General features: G+C 38.5%; 1 protein-coding gene across 1 annotated transcript in view; it reads left to right on the forward strand.

Moving 5' to 3' along the window:
• Positions 1 to 23,492, forward strand: part of MSH2 (mutS homolog 2) — a 46,855-nt gene extending 23,363 nt beyond the window's left edge. Inside the window, exons 8-16 of the mRNA XM_084900998.1 lie at positions 1,747 to 1,856; positions 8,521 to 8,644; positions 10,266 to 10,416; positions 10,554 to 10,651; positions 14,302 to 14,547; positions 15,661 to 15,865; positions 17,056 to 17,303; positions 19,563 to 19,738; positions 23,171 to 23,492. Of these exons, the coding sequence (XP_084757124.1) occupies positions 1,747 to 1,856; positions 8,521 to 8,644; positions 10,266 to 10,416; positions 10,554 to 10,651; positions 14,302 to 14,547; positions 15,661 to 15,865; positions 17,056 to 17,303; positions 19,563 to 19,738; positions 23,171 to 23,323 (1,511 nt within the window). The 3' untranslated portion in view covers positions 23,324 to 23,492. The remainder of the gene's footprint in view (positions 1 to 1,746; positions 1,857 to 8,520; positions 8,645 to 10,265; positions 10,417 to 10,553; positions 10,652 to 14,301; positions 14,548 to 15,660; positions 15,866 to 17,055; positions 17,304 to 19,562; positions 19,739 to 23,170) is intronic.
• The last annotated feature ends 260 nt before the right edge of the window (positions 23,493 to 23,752 follow it).

Below are 23,752 nucleotides of genomic sequence, written 5' to 3' on the forward strand. Positions count from 1 at the left end.
CTGGGGATGTGTCCGCAACCAAAGTACATGCCCTTGACCTGAATCAAACCTGCGACCTTTCAGTTCGCAGGCCGACGCTCTATCCACTGAGCCAAACCCGTTTCGGCTAAGCATAGTTTTTAAGTGAACATAGGTTTCTACAGCAAATCCTATATAATAAAGAGATAATATGCAAATTGACCATAAGTCCAACACACAAGATGGCCAGCAGGGGAAGGCAGTTGTAGGCTAACAGGCCTGCAGGGAAGGGCAGTTGGGGGCATCAGGCCAGCTGGGGAGGGCAGTTAGGGGCAATCGGGCTGGCAGGGGAGTAGTTAGGCATTGATCAGGCTTGCAGGGGAGTGTTTAAGGGGCGATCAGCCTGGCAGGGAGGCAGGCAGGCAGGCAGGTGAGCGGTTGGGAGCCAGCAATCCTGGATTGTAAGAGGGGTCCCAGATTGGAGAGGGTGCAGGCTGGGCTGAGGGACATCCTTCCCCCCCTCATAACTATTAAAACAAACCTTTCAATAATATGAGAAAGCTTTATTCTTTTGCAAATAGAATTAAAGTAACAATTTTATGATGACAGGATATAAAATAAGTATAGATTTAGTGATATTTTAATGTTATTCCTGAAAAAAATAAAAATTTAGAGACAGCAGGGGGCAGCAACAGTGTAGAAAATTCTTTTGCATATGTTGCATTGTAACAGAACTGGCTTCATGCAGAAATGTAATAGAATATATTGGTAAGATAAACATGTATATGATACTAATTGTTAGTTGCCATAATTTAACCTCTATTGTTTGGTATTTAGATATTACAAATTATTCACTGTCTTTGTAATATATTTTAAGCTAACATTTATCGTTATTTTAAAATACGGGAAATTACTATGCAGAAACTTCTTTAAAAGGCTTGTGTACCTCCCTGGCAATTTGATTCTGTTTTATTCTGTTGATAACATTATTAAAACTAGAATTTCTTGGCAAAGCTATGCCTCTTTTTATTTTTATTTTTCTTTATTGCTTTCGAAGCAGAGGGGGAGAGAGAAACATCAATCAGCTTCCTCTTGCATGTTCCCCACCAGGAACTGAGGCACAGCCTGGCCATGTGCTCTGTGTGGGGTACATGGGAGGATGCCCGGCCAGCTGAGCCATAGCTGCCTGGGTCCGTTTAGTCTCTTTCAGTCGGAGCACTGTGGTATCACGACGGGAATTAGGGGTGTAAAGTATGTTAGAGGGATTTTATTTTAGTGACTTGAGTTGCTATTTTATTAAAAATTATAGTTTGTTAAGTTATGATTAATGTCATATCTCTGCGTCTCTAGTGCTAGTCAAGAGGGAGACAGGCAGAAGAAGCAGTGTTTTATTAGTAGGAAGCTTTGGGTGCCAGATTTCTCCCTTTCTATAAAATAAGTATTAACACTGCCCTAGCTGGTTTGGCTCAGTGGATGGAGCTTCAGCCTGCGGACTGAAGGTCCTGGGTTCAATTCTGGTCAAGGGCACATGCCTGTGTTGCAGGCTTGATCCCCATTAGGGAATGTGTTGGAGGCAGCCAATCGATGATTCTCTCTCAGTAAAGGTATATTAAAATAAAAAAAAGTACTAAACAAATTAGACCACCTAGGTAAATAGTAACTTTGGAGACCTGCTGTGTGTGCTTTTGGATTAAATGATGTTCATTATCTCAGTCAAATTTTTATGACCTGCAGTTTTGTATTTTTAAAAATAGGACTTTTGTTTATATATATTTTTATTTCTTTTAGGAAAACACCAGACATTGTTGTTGGCAGTTTTTGTGACTCCTCTTATTGATCTTCGGTCTGATTTCTCCAAGTTTCAAGAAATGATAGAAACAACTTTAGATATGGATCAGGTATGCAATATGCTCTTTAACTCAAGCAGCATAATATTTTTGAAAAGCAAAGGCATAGCTAAACTTTTCCACTTTTGTGAGGTTCCTTTGAGACAGTGGATGTAAGATTTAAGTGATAGGAAAAGATTTGTGGGTTTTTAAAAAAAATAATTATTTCAGTGGGGGAAAATTAAGATTAAAAGAGGAAATGAATATTGGGTAAAGGAAACCTCACCAAAAAAAATTTCACATATGAAAGCTGAGTTTATTTTTTTTTTTACTCCAAGAGAGAAGGAGAATTATAGTCATTTAATTCTTTTTTCTAGACGTTTCTTCTATTCTTTCATTTGTGACATGTTTCTTTGTCTCCGCATTTGACTGCTTCCCTGTGTTTGTTTCTGTGAGGTAGAGCTGCTTTGTCTTCTGGAATTGGTAAAATGGCCTTGTGTAGTAAGGTGTCCTGTAGGCCCAGTGGTTCAGCCTCCCCAGTCACCTGAGCTGGGCACTCTGTGCACCCCTATGTGGGCTGTGTGCACAGTCTTGTAGTTCAGCTTTGATTGCTGTTGGCATCACTGGAGGAATTGACCTCTGGGCCAATTGGCTGTAAAGACCAGCTGCTGTGCAGGAGGCACTCCTGTGGAGCAGGACTTGCTTCAGTGGGGCTTTGGTGTTCACTGAGACTGCCCCTTAAGTGTGTCGCTCATGAATGTGTAGCATTTGTAATCTGGTATGGCCTGAAGCTGTCTATCAGGTGCACTGGCCTCCCAGGAGGTGCAAAGTTAGGCACTGCCTTAGGCCACCCTGCAGGCACTGCCTTAGGCCACCCTGCAGGCCACCCTGAGAGATCTGCAGATGGCTGCTATTATGTTGGGCTTGCAAGTGCCCAGGTGAGTACAAGCTTTCTTGGGCCTCTTGTTGATAGATATGGGGCATGCTGATGCCAGCTGCTGCTTGTTGGAAAGGTTTTAGTAAAGTCTGAAGCTTGAGCCAGGACAGGCCATTCATATAGAAAAGCCATTGCAAACATCTTGAATGTGGCTGCAAATAGGATGGAGCAGGGTCTCGGAATCACCAGGGCAGAGCGAACTGTGAGCCAGGCTAATGGAAACCCAGATATGGCTGCCAGTCAACTCTGAGACGGGGGAGGTCTCAGCATAGGAACAGTTATTCCTGCGAGCACTCCTGTCTGGGATATAGCAGTCCCTGAGTTCTTTCTCTGATGCCTGACAATCCAATTCCTTCTCATATGTTCCTGAATCCTACCCTGCCTCCCTAGCTGTTGCCCCAACACTAAAGCTCAGAGGGAGATGGGGTCCGTGTTCGTGTTCTGGCCCTTTAAGAGGAACTGCCTGTGTCTCCAGCAGCCTCCACATCAAACAGCCACAATCCCCACTGGTTTTCACAGCCCGAAGGTACAGGGGCTCCTCTGCTCTGGAACACTGGTCTGGGGGTCTGGTGTGGTGCTGGAAGCCCTTGCTCCTCATGGGAGGCCTCCACAGCCAAAATATCCCTCCTGATTGAAAAAAATGCCACACATGGGTGTTGGACCAAGCCTGTTCCACACCTCCACCCCTCCTACCAGTCTCCAGGTAGGACTTCCATTCAGCCAGATTTCAGGTGGTTCTGAGTGATGGTGGTTCTGTGTTTTTACTGTAATTTTGATGTGGTTATGGGAGGTGGTGAGTGCCATCCATTTTGGTTCTCAGGTGTACAATTTTTAGATCATTGGAAGGCAGAAATACTGTTTCAGAGACCATCACCACCCATCTGCAGCTAAGGATGTGGCCTTACATTTGATTGGACTGAGTTGTATATTTGTAAACATTCCTTTAAATGAAAGCAACTAAAGGTGTAGTTCTTGATGGTGAACAAAAATTCTGAATAAAATAGGGACGTGGGAAGGCAAGAATTGAGCTTTTCACTAACACTGCAGCTGCGCACACTTGAAGGATCCCAGAAGCAAGGCAAATGCTGCCCTTTGTGGCCACCTTTGTTCTTCAAGCTTGCTATCTCCTTGCCTTAATACTTGGGTCTCAAGCTAAGCATGTATCAAAGTCACCTTATGGGCTTGTTAAAACACATGGCTGGACTCTGTCCCAGAATCAGATTCTTATAGGTCTGGGGTGAGGCTGGAGAATTTGAATTTTCAATATGTCCCCATATGGTACTGCTTGTCTGCGGACTGCACTTTGAGAACTGCTTGCTTAATAGACTAGTAGTGCAATTGAGAATGAGTATGTGGTTTTCTTCCCAACAGTTTGTAGCATACCTATAATGCTGCACTCTTGGGCCATCATGGGCAGTATCTGGCCAAAATTAGTATAGTTGAGAATGCTTAAGAATTTCTTAAAATTTGTAGCTCCTCTATCAGTGTACAGGCTCTTTATTAAAGATCCCCCTGCAGGTATCTTTTTATTTATTATTATCATTATTTTTAAAAAATATATATTTTATTGATTTTTTACAGAGAGGAAGAGAGAGGGATAGAGAGTTAGAAACATCATTGAAAGAAAATCATCAATTAGCTGCTTCTTGCACACCCCCTACTGGGGATGTGCCCGCAACCCGGTACATGGCCTTGACCGGAATCGAACCTGGGACCTTTCAGGCGGCAGGCCAATGCTCTATCCACTGAGCCAAACTGGTTTGGGCTATCTTTTATTATTTTTTTTTAAAAAAAAATACTTTTATTGATTTCACAGAGGAAGAAAGAGGGTAAGAGAGATAGGAACATCAATGATGAGAGATAATCATTGATCGGCTGCCTCCTGCATGTTCCCCACTGGGGACTGAGCCTGCAAACCAGGCATGTGCCCTGACTAGGAATCGAACTGTGACCTCTTGCCTCATAGGTCAATGCTCAACCACTGAGCCACACAGGCCAGGCTGTAGCTATCTTTTTTTCTTTTTCTTTTTTAACGTGTTTTTATTGATTTCATAGAGGAAGGGAGAGGAAAAAAGATAGAAACATAAATGATAAGAGATCATTGATCAGTACCTCCTGCACACCCCCTACTGGGGATCGAGCCACAACCCAGGCATCTGCCCTTGACCTGAATCAAACCCAAGACCCTTCATTCCATTGGCTGATGCCCTATCCAGTGAGCCAGACAGCTAGGGCTGTAGCTATCTTTTCATCTGGATTAGCAGATTCACACCTTCACGGGCTGCCCAAAAGATGTCCTACCTTTTAGGGCCACTCTCTTCCCCCTCTTCCCCACACTTGAACAGTAAAAGCTGTATTCCTGCAATAAACCGTTTGTTTTCATTATGTGCAGTATATTAGCCACTACTGTGATAATTACAGAAGGTGGCAAGATTATAAAATCTTGGATACTTTTACTTTATATTATGCCTTTTCATCTATTGTACTTCCTCCCTCCCTGCCTTCCTGTCATGCAGTATTTTGACTGTATAAATCCAACTGTTACTGGTGATGTTGAACTTGTCTTGAGTGTGGCAAAAGAAATAATTGAGAGCCAGAACTCAGATTACAAGAGAAAGTTTATTTAGAAAGTTACAGAGGTAGTAGAAGTGAGCCAGCTGGAAAACGTAGGCTTAGGAAACAAATTACAGAGGCAGAAGGAGGTCCCATGGAGGTGAGGAGAGAGAAAGGCAAAGGTAGAATAATGGGAGGGAAGAAGGACGGGGAAGGTGCAGGCATGCTCCTGGGAGGGAGAGTGCACTTCAAAGGCTGGAGCTTAGGGGAGGATCTCAACAGAATATCTTTAGCTTTATGCTGATGCACCACAATGAGATTTATTCCCTTACTTCATCTGTCCTTGGGTGTGATTGCCACACATGGCTCTAATTGGATTTCTGCTGTTTCCTTTAGTAGCATGATTTAGTTATTTACCCTCTGGTTGGGGAGAAGTGTAAATCATTTACTCTTAAGTGTCCTTGGTGAAGAAAAATAGGATTTTGTGGTTTACTAGATGGCTGTAAACTGCTTGGCCATTTAACTATCAGGTTCATTCCCCTATTCCACTTGTCCTGGTTTACTAGTCTCTCTCATTCCCCCTCAGAGACTTCCATCCCTGAAATCGTTCAGAAGTGATGAAGCAGTTTAGTAACTGCTTCCTGCTGACAAAGGCCATTTCCCTGCCTGTATAGGGTATGGAAATCTCTCCCAGTCTGATCTAAGGGAGATAAAGGATCCAAGGCTAGAACAGAGAAGCTGTTAGCCGAGTCTTCCAAAATACGGATAGGCTGCAATCCCTGAAGCATCATCATCTTGATATGGAATTCTGGTCTCCAGAGCGAATTTCTTTATTTGTTCTATCTTCTGTGATTTTAATGGGTTCTTGTTTGGTCCTAGGATATCTATGTACCAGTAGCAATTTGTGCAACATTTCAAATAAAAGCCCTGCAAAACTTTGCTGGAATCCTTTAAGCAGTGATTGAGGCCAGGAAAACTACTGATGATTGGCCTAAGATAAACCAGGGGTGGAGATACACAGAAGAGCACTACCCTATCAGGAAGTCCTGAGGAAGGAGGGAAACCACTGTTGTATAGATCACCCCCTGGTGACTGCTAAGATCCTGTCCTGTAACTGTAGGCTTTCATGTTTTATGATATGATACTCTCTTTTAAATGAATAAGATTCCTAGTATACAATACCTTTATTTTGTTATAAACCTTTACACTTGTCTCAGGTCATAAGTGAATTCGGCCCTTCACTGCCATTGTAGATACTTGTAATGAATTTAGGCATCTAAATTAGTTGACTTAGAACTACTTCGAGAAACTCTCAGGATGCTATCAATTGTTGCATGTATCTTTTCTGAAAGTTTCACTCATGTTTTTCAACTGTGCACTTGAGAGTTCAAGGAACAGACATTTACATGAATGGTTGGGTTAATTTTTTTCTAGGCTTAGCTTTGTACATAATGCTTAAGGTATTTTTGTGGCTGCTTTCCATAAATCATATAGAAAGATTTTCTATTTTTGAAGTAAATGTAGATCAAAACTGTCTCAAGACAAAATTCAAAAAGAAACAATGATTTTTCACAAAATATTAACATTTTGAATTAGATCGTATTCAGTGAGAGTGTTAAATTTTTAAACCTTTATGCAGTATTTGGACCATTTTATCTTTGAATATTAGTTTTTACATACACTTATTTATTTTATCTACTGTTGGAAAAGTAGTAATTTTAGATGTTTTTATTGAAAATACTGGGACAGAAAAAATTAAAATAATTTTAAAAAATGCAATTGCATGATCCCGGTACATTATTGTATGAATATATGTGATAATGTATATAAATGCTTTAAAATGTTCTTGGGAACAAAAAATGAAAAAGGTGGAAGTATTCATATTTTCCACCCAAGATTAACTCAAAAGGTGTCAACATTTTTGCTTATAGTTATCTGTACAAATGAAACAGTGTTGTAAAACTGTTATCTATATGGTAAAGCATTCTAATAATGACGAAAGAAAGAGAAAGCTTTAAGTGTCTACCACATCTATCACCCAGAAATAACTGAGTTACTAGTTAACCCGCTTTCCATTTTTAAAAAAATATTATTTTTTTTATTGATTTCAGAGAGGAAGGGAGAGGGAGAGAGAAATAGAAGCATCAATGATGAGAGAGAATCATTGATTGGCTGCCCCCTACTGGGGATTGAGCCTGCAACCCGGGCATGTGCCCTTGGCTAGAATCAAACCTGGGACCTTTCAGTTTGCAGGCCAGTGCTCTACCCACTGAGCTAGTGCTAGTCTGTTTTCAAGTATGGGCAGTATTGAGGGCTTTGGGGACAGGAGTTGGGAGAGTTTTAGTTCCTTACAACAAAGTATTGTCCCAAAACAAATTAAGACTTTGTTTCTAAATATTTTGTGTTTTTACTATTGTGAGATCTACTTTTCATCATGATTTCTTGTTAGTTATTATTGGTAAGAAATTAGGGAAACAAAGTACTTAAGAGTGTGTTTTTATATTGTGAGATTTTGATGAACTTTCAGTTTGAAGAAATAAAATTCTATAGTTTTTTTTTTGTTGTTTGTTTTTTAAGAGCTAACTTTTTGAGATTCCTAAAATGGATCCTTTAATTGGGCAAAAACTAAATGTTCTGTTATAAGCTTAGAACATTGAGCATTCATTTTTTTTTTTTTAATATATTTTATTGATTTTTTTTTTTTTTTTTTTTTTTTTTTTTTACAGAGAGGAAAGGAGAGGGATAGAGAGCTAGAAACATAGATGAGAGAGAAACATCAACCAGCCGCCTCCTGCACAACCCCCAACCGGGGATGTGCCCGCAACCAATGTACATGCCCTTACCCGGAATCGAACCCGGGACCCCTCAGTCCACAGACCGATGCTCTATCCACTGAGCCAAACCGGTTTCAGCACATTAAGCATTCTTTAGTAATATTTAGGTTTAGGAAAGATGTTTTGAACATTTAAGGGAAACATAAATAAAAATAATACTATTGGTGACATATGCATCAATAGCACTATGTCTGTTTCACAAGGATAATTTTGTACATCTAGAGCTCTAAGCTGCTAATAAACAGAACTTTATATCTCTTGATAAATAGAAGCAACTTATAGCTGTAACTGAGTGACTCATGGGTAGTGAATTATTTAACTCAAAACATGAAATCTAATAAATAAGCGAAAGGACATACTTTCTTCATTACTTCCATCTTTCAAATTTAACCACTCTTTGTTCTTCCTATAGGTGGAAAACCATGAATTCCTTGTAAAGCCTTCATTTGATCCTAATCTGAGTGAATTAAGAGAAATAATGGATGGTTTAGAAAAGAAGATGCAATCAACATTAGTAAGTACAGCTAGAGATCTAGGTAAGAATGGGCTGTTTGAGGTTTGAATAATTCTTTTGTCTATATAATATTCACTGGTGTCAAAATTACTTTCCTAGAAGACACAGGTGATTGTGCCAATTTCCTTATTTAAAGTGCCAGACCCTTTTTCTACAGAATAAAATTACAAGCACTTATAGTTGGCACACAGGGCACTTTACATTGAAAGCCTTGCCTGACTCATCTTCCAGACTCATTTCTTGCTAACTCCCCCAAATCCCAGCATGATTCCCCATTCTTGCCAAACAAATCACCCAACGGGCCCTTGTATCATGTCTTTTAAATGTCTGCCTGCTATACTAGATTAATTCACTAATTAGTCTCACACCATTCACACTGTTTTGTTCTAAATTTGTAAACCTCTTTGTTCTGAACATCACTCAACATGTGTGCTGAAGCAATAAATGGATCTTAGCATGTGAACTAGAAGACCCCCTTAAGGGTATTAGTACTTAAAAAACTTAAAAGTTTTGGAGAGTCTAAAAAGTATGGATCCTCTTCCCAAAAATATGCCCATCTCTCTATGTATATATAAACGCCTAAGCGACCAGCTGACTGAACGACTGATTGACCAGTCACTATGGCTTGCACTGACCACCAGGAGGCAGACACTCAATGTAGGAGCTGCCCCATGGTGGTCAGTTTGCTCCCACAGCCAATCTCACACAGCTGGCCAACCTCCTGTGGTCCCTCCCCGCCTTGGCACCGATCGCTAGCCAGGCTGAGGGACCCCACCTGTGCACGAATATGTGCACCTGGCCTGTAGTGATTTCATATTGAAAAGATATGAACTGGATCCTAGAGTCAAGAATCTTTTCCTTTGAAAAATATTGAATTTTACCCCCTTCATGTCATAGTTCTCTACAGTCCCTTTGTCCCCAGTCAAGTGAGGTCTGTCTGTAGTTATTGGCTGCTAACAATATTTGATAGCCACGCTTCAGCAAATAAATTTGTAGATACTATCTCTGTTTTCTGGTTTGTGGTCTAAAGATCACACTGATGAATGAGATTATGAGGAGAGGACAGACTTACAAAAACCTCAAAAATCTTTGTTGCATGAAGTTTAGCTAATGTATCCTTGCTTATTTTGTAGTTTCCTACACTTAACAAAAAATATTTGTCCTAATTTTTCTAGAATATCATCATCAGAGTTCAGTTTTTGTTTGGAAAGTGTATTTGTTCACTTTAATGTGCTCTATCTCCCAGACAAATGCTTTAATAACTAAAGAACCCTCATGCAGAACTCCTCAAGGGAAGGGTTGTATCTTACTCACCTTCATGCCCCCAGCATCTAGAGCAGTGAGTGCTGCCCACTGCTGGTGCTCTGATTCCTAGGTTGGGTTACCCAGAAAGTGCTTCCACTTCAGAAGCAACATTTATAAGGGACTTTTAAGGGTTTAATAGATATCCTTAATTTATGTAGATTTTTTCTTAAAGTGAAGTAGGGCTTGTATTGTTTCTAGCTAGATAACATTAATAATTTTCAGTACCTATCATGTAATAAAACTACGCTTTTTATCTTTAGATTTAATTATTGTAAACATCCATGTGGAAAATGGCTGTTGATATCTATAACAAACTTTTTGTTTTCCTTAACATAAAGGTTTGGAATCTGGCAAACAGATTAAACTGGATTCAAATTCACAGTTTGGATATTATTTTCGCGTAACATGTAAAGAAGAAAAAGTCCTTCGTAACAACAAAAACTTCAGTACCGTAGATATCCAGAAGAATGGTGTTAAATTTACCAATAGGTTTGTAAGCCTGTATCATGTTGTTAAGCCTTCAGAGGTACCATAGAACTAAATTATTCTCTGATGAAATGTAGTGCCCATTACTTTCAGTAGATGTTTTCATTTTAAAATAATAATACCATTACCTTGATTTACAGTGCATTGACTTCTCTTAATGAAGAATATACCAAAAACAAAACTGAGTACCAAGAAGCCCAGGATGCCATTGTTAAAGAAATTGTCAATATTTCTTCAGGTAATAACAGAACCAAAAGATTCTGAATGTGACCTGGTTTTTGATAATAGGATAACATCAAAATGTTTCAAGAGTGGTCTTTTAAAAAGCTATTAGACTGTTATGTTAGGTTGCCAACCAAATAATGCATGCTGAATTGTGGTAGGAAAAGTAACTGGAAATTACTCTGGTAAATGGGAAGATGAGCTAGTGCAGGCCGAGGAATGGGAATACCCTGAGAAACAAAGATGTGCAAAAAAGCACAAAACTTAGCTGTAGCTGTAATAAGGGGAAGAAACACCAAAGACTATTAATAATCTATGGGCTCATGCTCTAGGTTATGGAAATAAATATCACTGAAAAATAAAAGTTATACATGAGGCAAGCAAGCCCTTTTAAGTTCTGTGTGCTATTTATAGATTTTCAGAGTCCATTCTAGAGGCATTGTTTGAGGTGAATGTTTTAAAATTGAAGGGACAGAATGTTTTAACATCATGGTATTGCCCTTAGCATGAAATGAATGTTTAACACAGCCGGTGGGGATATGTTAATTAATCTGGAAGACTTTGCCTATCATCATGTGGATATTGACTGTAACCTTAATATTGCCTTATAAAAATATACCAAAGAAGTGCTTAAGCCAAGTGATCAAAGTTGGCAACACTAGTAATGGGACAAGTGACATTATATATTTCATGATGTGATGCAGAGGGAAGGACACAATATAACCTATGTAATCTTGACAAAACATTTAACTTGATTATAAATAGTAAGAAAAAAAAGGTAAATTTAGATTGTGGCACACGTCTTTTTAAAGCCTGAACTATTTAAAAATGTCAGTATCATGGAAGCACAAAAGAAAGGACAGGATCTGTTTTAGATCAAAGGAGACTTAGAGAGACAGAATAGTCAAATGCAGTGGATGAACCTTGATTAGATCAAGAATTAGTGGTTGTTGGAGAATAGTGGTAAAGTACACTATTGGCAAAGTTTAATATCTATATACACTGAGTGGCCAGATTATTATGATCTCTGAATACATAATAGTGTGTGTGTGTGTGTGTGTGTGTGTGTGTGTGTGTGTGTGTGTATTAGAGGCCCAATGCATAAATTTGTGCATGGGTAGGGTCCAGTGAGCCTGGACATGGGCGGTTGGCCAGCCTGCCTGCTGGTCAAACTCCTGGTTGAGGGGACAATTTGCATATTAGCCTTTTATTGCATATTCCTCTATTATTATAAAATTATTCTCTTGAATGTTCCTTAAAACTTTTGACATATTGATGTGTGTATGGCACTTCTACATGATACATGGATCTGTGAACTCCTCCAACCTATTAAAATTTTAGAATCTATTCTGAAATCTTAACCATTATTATTGGCTAAACATGCTTTACCTAGCATGTATGAGGGACTTTTTCATGTACATAGTAGCTTTTATGTTTGTCCTTTTTTCCATATATTAAAATTTTATTCTCTATGGAATAAAAATAATTTTAAGAAAATACTGAGAGTTTCAACTCAGACATTGCTACCATAAAAAACTTAGGTCCTATCTACATATTGGATCTCAATTCTCTTCACCCATAAGCATAAAACAGGTCTCTGATCTGCTTTTGCTTATAATGTGAAGTTCCCTAAGCTCATCAGGTCTGATTGGTGTTCATCAAACAAGAACTGTTAAATAGAAGCAGAGTTTTATTTATAAGCTTTCAAAAGGCAAAAATCATATTTTATGAAATGAGTATTTGAGTGAAACCAAGAAACATATCTATTGTTATTAAGGGCCAATGATATTTTTATAGGGCCAATTAATCAGCTTTTAGTTTTAATGCTATAGCAGGCTAGAATCTTGTTGAAAGTATTTTAATTGACAATTATGGGTCTACGTTTATACTAAAATTTAGTTGTATGTGATGCTGATGGGGGGAAAATGCTGAAATAAAAGTCTGACAGATAGGTCTTACATGCACAGGCCTTGATGGTCCCATTATATCTTATTACCTGCTGTTTGCTTGTTTCTTATAATTATGAAATGTCATTCTGTTTTGTTTTGTTTTGTTTTGTTGTTTTTTTTTTTGGTTTTTTTTTTTTTGACCGGGCATTATTTTTATTTTTATTTTTTTTAAATAAATCTTTATTGTTCATATTATTACAGATGTTCCTCTTTTTCCCCCCCCTCCATTGCTCCCCTCCACCAGGTTCCCACCCAACCCTCTGCCCTTTCCCCACTCCTCATTGTCCTCATCCATAGGTGCACAGTTTATGTTCAGTCTCTTCCCACACCCCCCTCTCCCCTTTTCCCCCGAGAATCGTCAGTTCATTCCCCTTCCATACCTCTGATTCTATTATATTCAACAGTTAATATTGTTCATCAGATTTTTTTAAAAAAAATTTTGGTTTTTAGATTCACTTGTTGATAGTTACGTATTTGTTGTTCATAGTTTTTATCTTTATTTACTTTCTCTTCCAAAAGAACCCCCTTCAGCAATTCATATAATTCTGGTTTGGTGGTGATAACTCCTTTAGGTTTTTTTTATTAGTGAAGCTCTTTATCTGGCCTTTGATTCTGAGTGATAGCTTTGCTGGGTAGATTATTTTTTGCTGTAGGTTCTTACTATTCATCACCTTGAATATTTCTTGCCATTCCTGTCTGGCCTGCATGGTTTCTGTTGAGAAATCAGCTGACAATCGTATGGGTGCTCCTTTATAGGTAACTACCTGCTTTGCTCTTGCTGCTTTTAATATTCTCTCTTTGTCTTTTGCTCTTGGAATTTTAATTATGATTTATTATGTTGAGGTATGATCCTTCTATTCCCACTTGAGAGTTTTTAGCAAGAAAGGGTGTTGGTTAATCTACCTCGTTTCTAAATAACTGTGTGCTTTTATATTTTAACTAGAGGTTTGGTGCACCAGGGCAGGAGGGGTCCCCTCAGTTCACCCTGCACCCTCTCCAATCTGGGATATCTCTCTCACAATCTGTGACCGGTGGCTCCCAATTGCTCATCTGCATGCCAGCCTGATCACTAACTGCGCCGCCGCCGCCCGCCCCCCCCCCCCCCCCCCCGTTGGCCTAGTCACCTCCAACTGCCTGCCCCTGCCAGCCTGGTTGCCCCTCAACTGCCCCCCTGCTGACCTGGTTGCCCCCAACTGCTCCCTCCGCTGGCCTGGTTGCCCCCATCTGTCCCTCCTACCAGCCTGGTCACTCCACACAGCCTGCTATTCAGTTGTTTGGTCATCCCTCACCCTCCTGCTGGCCTGGTCATCCCACGCAGCCTGCTGTTCAGTTGTTTAGTTTTTTCTCACTAACCCCCCCTGACGGCCTTTTTGCCCCATGCAGCCTGCTGTTCGTTCATTACTGTTACTGTGACGGCATCCTGGACAATTTGATAGTCCTCTATTATTAGTATAGATGTATTTTGGCAAGGGGGCATCATACTCTTTGTATTTTTGAAATCTGTTCATACTCTTTGTATTTTTGAAATTTGTTTGTAGTGGGGGAAGATATAAAAATTCCATAAGAAAGTAACACTTAACTATTAACTTTTAAAAAGTATATAAATTAGGAAATTAGAGTTTGAATTACCAAATGGGGAAGTTAAATTCTTATAGCTGCTTACATGTATTTTTATTATTATTCATTGTTCCTGTGCACATTTTCTGTTTTTATATAGGCTATGTAGAACCAATGCAGACACTCAACGATGTGTTAGCTCAGCTAGACGCGGTTGTCAGCTTCGCTCATGTATCAAATGGAGCGCCAGTTCCATATGTACGACCAGTCATTTTGGAGAAAGGACAAGGAAGAATTATTTTGAAAGCATCCAGACATGCTTGTGTTGAAGTTCAAGATGAAGTTGCATTTATTCCCAATGATGTTCACTTTGAAAAAGACAAACAGATGTTTCATATCATTACTGGTAAAAACAAATACCTAGTTTATGGGTTATTTTGGGTAATGTTTCTTTTTTTAAAGTTGGAGTGAAAATATGCTTAAAATTGATAAAGAAAATCCAAAATTTTGACATTAGAAAAAGAACACGTTAGTCATATCAATGAGTAATATATTTGTATTTGGATTAGGGGGAAGGTTTGGGAGAGTGAGTAAAAGCTTTTGAGAAAATACTGTATATATAAGAAATTTCTGTTTTAGGAGTTCAGGGCATTTAAAAATGAACACCTCTTCCTCAATGCTTACCTTTCAGTAGTGAGGTCATTGAAAATCAAGCAGAACTGGCTGCTGGAATGACCTCAGTTTAGGGTAGCAGTACTTTTATTTTTTATTTATTGTTGAAAGTATTACATATGTCCCTCTTTTTTCCCCCCATTGTCCCCTTCTAGCCCACATTAGAATAGCAGTTCTTTTAAAGTTATGGCACTTAAGAGAATAATGTAGCATGTCTCAAACTAAAACGTTTTGAGAGATCTTAACCAGATTCCAAAAAAACAAAAGTGAGGGAGTAAGGAGTCTTTGGGCAAATGTGTTCTATTTCTCCAAATGGATTATCAAGTTATTTATATAATCTAACTCAGATATGTAAATTGTGCATTTTCCAAAATTGTAAGGTCATGTCTTAGGGCAGTGGTCGGCAAACTATGGCTGGAGAGCCACATGTGGCTCTTTGGTCCCTTGAGTGTGGCTCTTCCACAAAATACCACGGCCTGGGCGAGTCTATTTTGAAGAAGTGGCGTTAGAAAAAGTTTAAGTTTAAAAAAATTTGTCTCTCAAAAGAAATTTGAATCGTTGTACTGTTTGTTTTTTGGCTCTGTTGACTAATGAGTTTGCCGACCACTGTCTTAGGGCTTTAGTGTGGCTTTTAAGTGGTTGAAGGATTTGACCATACTGATCCATTCACTAATAGTCCATTTATTAATGAGTTACAGTGTTAAGTCAATTGGGCCTGTACTACTTCTCTGAATGTCATAAAATTCTTCTGCAGGCGGCTCTGTGAGCTAAGGGAAATGTCTGTGTGATCTTTCTAGGCCATTGTCAAATTTAATAATTTTGCTTTTCGATATAATGTGTTTTCTAGGCCCCAATATGGGAGGTAAATCAACATATATTCGCCAAACCGGAGTAATAGTTCTCATGGCCCAAATTGGGTGCTTTGTGCCATGTGAGTCAGCAGAGGTGTCCATCGTGGACTGTATCTTGGCTCGGGTAGGGGCTGGCGACAGTCAATTGAAAGGAGTCTCCACCTTCATGGCTGAAATGTTAGAAACTGCTTCTATTCTCAGGTGAGTACATTTCCCAGGCCCCTGAAAATGGAAATGAATGTTCCTGTCCTATGAGAAGTATATTTGCAGATTCACCTGTAAATCGTCTGAGGACTTTTATCTAGTGTAATAGTTTTTTGTGAGCTTTTTGTACTTTATATTCTCTTAAAAGGGTGATCGGTGATAGTTGTGGAAAGCTTTGATTTTTAAAGGTTTCTGGTTGTTGTTCACCTTATATTCCCCCACTACCATGCCTTTCCTGCACTGTTCTCACTGCCCGGAATGTCCCTCCTTGCCCTTTGCCCAAGTCCTTTCTAAGCTTTTCAGGTCCTAATGACGGAAATTCTACTTCTCCAGTGATCTCCCCCACCCCCCCCCAACCCCCCCAATGAACCTAAGATCTTGGCTACTTCCTCACTGAACTCTGCCATGTCTGAAATGTGTTAGGTTTTTATTTTAGAGGTTACTGAAATCTCTTGTTTTATTCCACTTTTCAGGAGCTTCTTTAAAGACATGAAGGCGCTATGCCCTTTGAGATTTGGTATCCTTAGTAAATTGTGTTATAATTTTTAAAAAATTCCCCTCCTTAAATTTGGTAGTATTGTGGCAGGCATACAAATTTTCTTGACCACCAAGAACAGTATCCCACTGTTCATATTATTATACCCTTGTTCCATTGTCATTTAGTATTATATATATTTTGTTTTTACTTACTGATAATAGCATGAGAGAGAAACATGAATTTGTTGTTCCACTTACCTATGCATTCCTTGGTTGATTCTTGTATGATTGGAGATTGGAGATTATACCCACAACCTTGGTGTATCGGGATGATGTTCTAACCAACTAACTGAACTACCCAGCCAGGACTGGAATTATTATTTTAAAATTTTGGCTAATTTAATGTATTCACCTTTTGTTCCTTCTACCCATTATTCATGTCCATGCCCATTTTTCTCTCTTGAAGTTTTATTAGTGCGTTTTTCTTTTTAGTTTGTTGAAAATTTTTAACACTAAAATACTGAATCTGTTTTTTGTGGCTTATCTTTTCTGTTATATTATCTTAATTTTGTTTTCTTGCTTTTTGTTGACTTGGTTGAAAATGTTAACATTAGAATAATGAATCTTATTTGTGGCATATCTTTTCTGTTTTATTTGGTTTTCTTGCATTATTAATTTTTTGGAAAATTTCCCGTAATTTTGTGTTTCAGGTCTGCAACCAAAGATTCTTTAATAATCATAGATGAATTGGGAAGAGGAACCTCTACCTACGATGGATTTGGGTTAGCGTGGGCTATATCAGAATACATTGCAACAAAAATTGGTGCTTTTTGCATGTTTGCAACCCATTTTCATGAACTTACTGCCTTGGCCAACCAGATACCAACTGTTAATAATCTACATGTCACAGCACTAACTACTGAAGAAACCTTAACTATGCTTTATCAGGTGAAGAAAGGTGAGTAGACCACTGGTATACTGAGAATTCAGAGTGTGATAGTGGGAAACTTGCTTGAAATCATCAGTAATTGCCTCTTCTAAGTTAGTATGAATTACTGACTTTTTTACAGAACACATTTATCTCTTAATTCACACTCTGGGAGCAGAGGCATCATCTCTATTTCTGTGTCTTATAGTAGAATCACTCATTCTAAAACAGCCACATAAAGGATAGTTTATACTCTTTAACAGCATTACAGAGGACTTTTATGCTGCCTCCCATTAGCTATTAGATAGTAACAATAAGCTCTGAAGTTCCAAGGTTCTAGCTTTTACTGTTTAATAAACTATTTATTATGATAATCTTATTAGGTTATGTAATGGTATATTACATAAACAGGTTCATTTAAAGCTGGGGGTTCCAGAATTCCTGAAATTGTTAGTACCATGTTTCCCCAAAAATAAGACATCCTCCGAAAATAAGACCTACTTACAGGTTTCCTTCTGAGTGAAATATAAGGCATCCCCCTGAAAATAAGGCCCCCCCCCCAGGCTAAACATGAGAGATTTGGTCCACTGATTATGAAAGAAATGGAGTCACAAGAAATTCACCAGGAAATACAGGAATTGGATTGTTATGATGATGTTCCAGAAGATGATGACATGATTGTCATTGAATAAGTGAGTAAATTCTTGATACTGTAGGATTCACAGTTTGTCTGGTTTGTGTTGACAACTACCGTACTACCGTACCGTATACAGGTAATAAATTTCCTTTATTTTCATTTAACAATAAATGTGTACCGTATTCTTCTAAATGGAAAAATAAGACATCCCCTGAAAATAAGACCTAGTGCATCTTTGGGAGCAAAAATTAATATAAGACACTGTCTTATTTTCGGGGAAACAGGGTAGTTGTCACATAAGGAATGAATGAGTTATTTGTTGGCATTTTGTCCTTTCAGGAAAGGCTGTCATTCATGGGTCTGGCAGCTTAATCAGATTACTGAGTTCATGGGGTTAATGTGCTGTATCGTTTTTCTTTTTTTACTTAAACATTTCACCACTCATCAGAATAACTTGTTCAGGTGGCTTTCTGATTTTCCATGAACATGTTTTCCTGTATCAGTAGGTTGCGCACAAGTGAGATAATTAGTTTTGGTTATTTTATCCTTTGTTATTTATGCTTCAGTAGGAATTCTTTTGAGTTATTGTGTTTGCATTATTATTATCGACATAAGATAGAGATACTTTTAGTTGGTCCTGGCATTTCATATAAAGTTGAGGTTTTGCTTTTTAAATTATTATGTTTTGGGTGAAATAGAAATGGGTTCAGAACATCTTTAAAAAAACATAGATAAAGTACAGAGAAGATAGGAATGAGTTTTTCCTTCACTGGATGCTTATGAACATATGCTCCTATTTTGTTTTTACTTCTTTTAGTACCAGGTCAAGAATGTATGGGATATATATGCAGGCCCCGCAGTAATTTACAGTTGGTATATAATTGAGACAAAAATGGAAGCCTCATAATAACTGCGAGCATAATTTAGAAGAAATACCTTGAGTCAGTTTGTTTTCTGCAAATAGAAATGAAGATCATCTACCTAGTCTATAAATTTTCTAATGATTTGGGTCCGAAAATTCCATTGTCATTTGTTTGTAGTAGTTTATAATCAAAATGAGATTATGTAAAATGGTAACTTTTCTAAGAAAAGTATTGTAAATATTTAAATTTTCTTCTATTATTCTTTTAAAATTTATTTACCCAGTCAGTTTTCTGGAGTTACCATTTCTAGAAATTGATGTAGGCAGATTCAGAGCCTAGACCATTCACTAATAGTATATTTTGAATTAAATGCTCCTCTTAATTAGTGACACTTTTACATTTATTTATTTTTCTTAGTACTTTAATTTCTCCCTTATGAAATGAGGAAACTTCAGAGATAGACTTGATTAATTTTTCTTCAGAATTCAGATATTTGTCTAGGCCTTTGAGGATTATCTGTCAAGCTATTTTCTCTGCTATTTTTATTTTTTCTGCTACATTTGTCAAGGATAAAATATAGCACTGTGCCAAGTCATAATCACTTTTCACTGGAGGCTTAATTAAAATGCCTTTATCTTCGTTACTATGAAACATTTGGCTAATGTGTTTGAATAATACAAAATTGAGTTTTCTAATGACAGGGTAAGAAGAATAAGTTCCATTTACATAAATTGCTGTCTCTTCCTACTCTGTCCCTCTCCCCACACTCCTCTTCCCACTTTCTTGTAGGTGTCTGTGATCAGAGTTTTGGGATTCACGTTGCAGAGCTTGCTAACTTTCCTAGGCATGTAATAGAGTCTGCTAAACAGAAGGCCCTGGAACTGGAGGAGTTCCAGAATATCGGAGCCTCACAAGGGAATGAGGAAACGGAACCTGCAGCAAAGAGGTGCTACCTGGAAAGAGAGGTTTGTGAGATTGATTCTGCAGTTACTTAACCTCTGTATTGTCACATAGATCAGGACACCAAGATAAGTTACTTTTCCCCTATATGATTGTAATGTATATTTTCTGATCGTTATTTGTGTTCACTTACATTTCTTCTCATTGCAAAGAATTCTGTGTCATTTTTATTTGTGCACTATATAGACATTTGCATGCCCAAAAGATAACATTTAGATACTAGATTTAAAAAGTAGGAGGATAAAACTATTAGTCTAGGTTTAAAATAAGTAATTCAAAGGAGTTAATAGATGTCCAAGCAGATTTTTGAATGCTTCATAAATGAATATCAAGTCCAGGTAAATTATATAGTTAGTTACTCAGTGCTTAGTTAAGATGACACCAACAAAATAAAAATAGTTCTTGTTCTCCAATTGTTTACAATATAGTTGGAGAGATAAGAACAGTGAATATGTCATAATCAGAGAATAAAGTGGCATATGACAAATGTTTACTAGTGAAAGTTCTTTGTGGGCATTATGTTCGTTCTCATAGGAGAAATGCCTTCTCTGAGTGATGGGTGAAATTGAGAGGCTCATACAGAAAGCTACAAGCCTAGCCCTGGCCTGTGTGGTTCAGTGTCAGCCTGTGCACTGAAGGGTCTTAGGTGTGATGCATAGTCACGGGCACGTACCTGGGTTGCAGGTTCAATCCCTGGCCCTGGTTGAGGCACATACGAGAGGCAACCAATCAGTGTTTCTCTCTCACATCTCCCCCCCCCCCCCCCCCCCTCTCTCTTTCCCCTCTCCTCTTCCTATCACTCTTTAAAAAAATAAATAAGTGGGGGAAAAATAGCCACTGGTAAGGATTAACATCCTCCTTCCTACATAAGAAAGGGGTAATATGCAAATTTACTGTCACTCTTTCACAAAATGGCCGCCTACGACCAGGCTGACAAGGGGTTCAGTGAGGGACAACCAAACAACTGAACAAGCAGGCTGCGTGGGGTGACCAGGCCAACAGGAGGGGCAGTTGGGGATGACCAGGTGAGGGGAGGTGAGGGGACGGACTGTTAGGAGCAACCAAGCGGGCCGGCAGGTGAGCGATTAGGAGCCAGCAGTCCAGGATTGCGAAAGGAATGTCCTGGATTGCAGAGGGTGCAGGCTAGGCTGACCCCTCTCCCCCAGTCTCTCAACTCCCACCCCACCATGGATAGATTTTGTGCACCGGGCCTCTAGTACACACACACACACACACACACACACACACACACTAGAGGCCTGGTACATGAAATTTGTGCATGGTGGGGGGGCGGTGTCCCTCAGCCCAGCCTGCACCCTCTCCAATCTGGGACCCCTCAAGGGATGCCCTATTTAGGCCTGATCCAAGTAGAATCAGGCCTAAATGGACAGTCAGACATCCCTCTCATAATCCAGGACTGTTGGCTCCCAACTGCTCACCTGCCTGCCTGCCTGCCTGCCTGATTGCCCCTAACCACTCCCCTGCCAGGCTGATGGATGCCTAACTACTCCCCTGTCAGCTTGTTTGCCCCTAACTGCCCTCCCCTGGAAGCCTGGTCACCCCTTACTGCCCTCCCCTTCAGGCTTGGTCGCCCCCAACTGCCCTCCCTTGCAGACCTGGTCCCTTCCAACTGCCCTCCTCTGCTGGCCATCTTGTGTCCACATGGAGAACCTTCTTTTGTGTTGGAATGATGGTCAATTTGCATATTTATTAGCATGAAAGGAATAAGCCTGTGCCCAATGTACTTTTTAAAAACTGAAGGAATAGTAGTTCCAGTTCTCTGTAACAAGGAAATAAAAGAATCTTAATTCACTACTGCTGGGTTCTGGCAACATGCACTGTGGTATACATTGTGACCACTTTTACTTGTCACATTTTAAGCTTTTATCTAGTGAATTTTTTATTGTTTTTACTTGAAGAATAGCTGACTGGTACCATAATTGATGATTTATATGGTTTTTGAGCTTAAAAGGTATAATTTCATCTGTTATACCTATAATCAGGAGAAATGTGTTATAACTTGTTAATACTAGTAGCTTTGAGTATGGAAAATTATGAAATGGTATTGGTATCAGCGCCACAGCTCTGAGTGATCTGGGATTAGGTAGGCTCCTTATGTAATCCTGGCTTCCAATTGGAACAGAAGTCATGATCTTTGATAATAATCATTACAATGTATTGTGAACAATATTTAAGCTAAAGGGAGACAACAGTACACTTGTTCATTAATAGAGAAGTATTTTTTTCCCTTAACCATTTTGATATCTACCTTTCTTTCACCTTTAAGGTGCTTATTACTAACTGGCTTCCTATGTGAAAAGCAGACCTGCTTTATTTATGATAGTAAACATTTATATAGGGCTTACCCTTTGCCAGGCTCTGCACCTTAACATTCTTTTTTCTTTTTCTTTTTTTTAATATATTTTATTGATTTTTCACAGAGAGGTAGAGAGAGGGATAGAGAGTTAGAAACGTCGATGAGAGAGAATCATCGACCAGCTGGGGATGTGCCCGCAACCAAGGTACATGCCCTTGATCGGAATCGAACCCGGGACCTTTCAGTCCTCAGGCTGACGCTCTATCCACTAAGCCAAACCGGTGCTGTCTTAACATATTAATTCTTTAACTCTCACAACAGCCCTGTGAGATTGGTAGAATTTTCCTCATTTTATGGATGAGAAATGTTGGTAAAGAATTTGCTCACAGGTCACATTGCAAGTAATAAGCATTCTTTAAAATGGTAATAACTGAGCAGTAAAATAAATTTAAAAAGAAATATCCTTTCCAGTGTCTTGCTAGAAAGAAATATGATCAACTAAGGGTTTTGCTATACAATTCATCATTAAACAACAGGGTTTGATTTGTGCAGGGTGCACTTTTACATGGATTTTTTCAATAAATACTTTAAATATATTTTCTCATGACTTTCTTAATAATTAATAACATTTTCTTTAGCTAACTTGTTTTAGGACTACAACATATAATACACATAACATACAAAACACCAGTATGTGTTCATTGACTGTTTTTGTTATCAGTAAGGCTGTCTGTAGTTAAGTTTTGTTTGTTTTTGTTTTATTATATATTTTATTGATTTTACAGAGAGGAAGGGAGAAGGATAGAGAGTTAGAAACATTGGTGAGAAATATCGATCAACTGCCTCCTGCATGCCCCCTTCTGGGGAACCAGGCTGCAAACAAGGTATAAAGTTTTGGGGAGTCAAAAGTTATACACAGATTTGCAACTGCCCAGCACTCCTAACTTCTATTTTATTCAAGGGTCAACTATATTCTTGACAGTGCTCACTTAAAATGTAAAGAATGTTTTAAATGTTGAGTGTCATGTTTATATAGAAGTCTAATGAAGCAATTTATTATTGAATGTGACTTTTAGAAAAGACATTTTGAAGACTAATGGAACATTCCCATGTTTTTCAGCAAGGTGAAAAAATTATTCAAGAGTTTTTATCCAAAGTGAAGCAAATGCCTTTTGTTGAAATGTCCGAAGAAAACATCACAATGAAATTGAAACAGCTGAAAGCTGAGGTGATAGCAAAGAATAATGGGTTTGTAAATGAAATTATTTCATGAATAAAGGTTACTACGTGAGAAAAGCCCACTAATGGAATGAAGATAATCTTGATAAGCTGTTGTCTGTAATACTTTTATATTGTTTTATATTAATCCTTTTTCCATAGTGATGGCAATTGATGCCCATGGCATACCAACTTAATAAAGTATTTAGTAATAATTTACTCTACCTTGAGTACATTTTCAGAGATCTTTATTTTGAAAAGTAACTGAAGAATACTTAAAGAGACATGGGCAATAGTATACAATATGTTGAATTTTATAAATAAAATTATGTAGTTTGTGAAATTTTATGTGTATTGTATTTCTTTGTAATAGGACTTCTACACATATTTTATTCCCAAATGATATGGAAGAAATAAATAGCCCAGAGACTTTGTAAAAGTGAAGGATCTTAAAGCAGAAGAAACAAAGGGAATCCTTTCCAGT

Source organism: Pipistrellus hanaki (genome assembly GCF_964339955.1).
Source record: "Pipistrellus hanaki genome assembly, chromosome: 12".
Lineage (NCBI taxonomy): Eukaryota > Metazoa > Chordata > Mammalia > Chiroptera > Vespertilionidae > Pipistrellus > Pipistrellus hanaki.